We start from the raw sequence: 2,269 nt of genomic DNA on the forward strand, positions 1-2,269 counted from the left end.
TATACGCACACACACAGTGATAAGTTTGTACATGTTATTCTGTATGTGTCTATAAAGTATTTGTGTGCATATGTATGTACAGTGTATATCTATATGTTTGGTGTGTGTGTGTGTGTGTGTGTGTGTGTGTGTGTGTGTGTGTGCGTGTGTGTGTGTGTGTGTGAACGCATATCTATATATATAGTTTGTGCAGTGGCATGTTTGTATCTATATTTAGATACAGGAGTGAATGTTGTTTTGTGCCCTGTATGCCCACTGACAGTGAACTTTCCTCCATTGTTCTGTAAGTGCTGTACACTGCTTCATACCCACAAACACTCCTCCCTGCCAGCTCCCATCACCTGCCCCACCCATCTGGCCATCCCTTATGTTCCAAGGTTTACTGACCTGCTGTAGGCACTCCTCTTCAATTCCTGGACAACCTGAGTCAGCTGTGAGTGGGTACGTGATGCATAGATGATCTTGGGTGCAACTGGAATATTAAAGGTTGAATTAGTGAGATGCCGTTAGCGTTAATAAGTATCAGCACGTCCACACCATCGACACAGTCAACACGCACACGCACACACATGCGCACGTGCATGCACACACTCAGATCATAAATACATTATGAACATCAATAGACCCATACCACCACTCCCATCGACACAATCACCCCTAACCAACACCTCAACGCAAACCCATCACCGTCACCACCACCTCAACCCATCCACAATGCCAACACATTAACATGTCTACAGTATCGACATGTCAATTTCTCTGCATTGTCAACATCTCAACACAACTATACCACCTCGACGCATTCAGAACACTGGTACATTAACACATCTACCCCACCGACATGCCAACACAACTACACTGTCGACATGTCAACACATTTGCACCGTCAACTCAACATGTCCACACTGTCAATCCATCATACAAACATCACCCAGTGTCAACACACACCTCCACATGCACAGGTCTACAACAGGCCCACCCATTTAATATGGCCACCACACAGTGACATTATCAACACGGTCATTAACATAGCCAGGTAATCATTAACATATTTACATCACCGTCATCAACATATCTATCACCACATGATGTCATCACCATGTGTATCACTACAGTCATCATCGTCATCACAACCACCATCATCACAATTATCGTCATCATCGTCATCACAACCACCATCATCACAATTATCGTCATCATCATCATCGTCATCACCACCATCACCAATATATTCTTACTGCGTCAATGTAATCACAGGATCAGAGAGTCAAACAATTACATTGCGGTTGCTGACATTGCCAAGTGGTTAATAAGTTTGCTTTGCCATCATGAAGTTTCAGTTTCAATCCTAAAACATGGCATCTTGAGCAAGTCTTTTTCTTTTATTAATTTCTCAGTTCAATGGACTGGTGTCCCATTCAGGGGCAAAAGAGGGGACAGATATGCCATGGAAACCAAATTAAGCTCCAGCTTTATGAGTCCCAGGGCTCACAACAGAACTAAGTCTAAGTTTCCTTAAGATCATAAGACCATGGTTTCAATTCCGTGACTGGGCAGTGTGTTTTCTTCTTGAATGAGACACTTTATTTCATGTTGCTCCAGTCCACTCAGCCACAAACGGGTCACACTGCAACAGCTAGGAAGTGAAACTCAGTCCATGAAAATTATGTAGGTGTCTGATGGGCTGTACCTGTATTTTAAAGGTTTGGCTTTAAAAGGTACTCGTGCCCATGACACACTAAAAGCACCTGTGCCAGTGACATGTTTAACGGACCCGTGCTGGTGACATGTTAAGGGCACCTGTTCCAGTGATACATTAAGGGCACCTGTTCCAGTGACATGTTAAAGGCACCGATGCTAGCAACACGTTGAAAGCACCTGGTACATTGTGGAGTGGTTGGCTTTAGGAAGGGCATCCAGCTATAGAAACCAAGCCAAAACAGTCCCAGTCACGCCATCTAACCCATGCCAGCGTACAAATTTGAAGGACAAGAGAGTGAGACTGGATCTCTGCAAACCATGCCCACTATAATTTCCATAGTGCAGGATGTTCAGCACACCAAGATACCACCAGCAACACCATCGGCACTTTATTCATAGGCCCAGTGGAACACCATGCAGCTGTGTTTTGTAGATAACAACATCATCATTTAACGTCCGCTTTCCATGCTAGCATGGGTTGGACGATTTGACTGGGGACTGGCGAAGCAGATGGCTACACCAGACTCCAATCTGATCTGGCAGAATTTCTACAGCTGGATGCCCTTCC

General features: G+C 44.5%; 1 protein-coding gene across 1 annotated transcript in view; it reads right to left on the minus strand.

The window, feature by feature from the left end:
* LOC106884328 (regulator of telomere elongation helicase 1) overlaps positions 1–2,269 on the minus strand; it is a 65,537-nt gene that overhangs the window by 50,480 nt on the left and 12,788 nt on the right. The window contains exon 4 of the mRNA XM_014935662.2: positions 388–472. Within this exon, the coding sequence (XP_014791148.1) occupies positions 388–472 (85 nt within the window). The remainder of the gene's footprint in view (positions 1–387; positions 473–2,269) is intronic.

Source organism: Octopus bimaculoides, chromosome 23 (assembly GCF_001194135.2).
Source record: "Octopus bimaculoides isolate UCB-OBI-ISO-001 chromosome 23, ASM119413v2, whole genome shotgun sequence".
Taxonomy (NCBI): domain Eukaryota; kingdom Metazoa; phylum Mollusca; class Cephalopoda; order Octopoda; family Octopodidae; genus Octopus; species Octopus bimaculoides.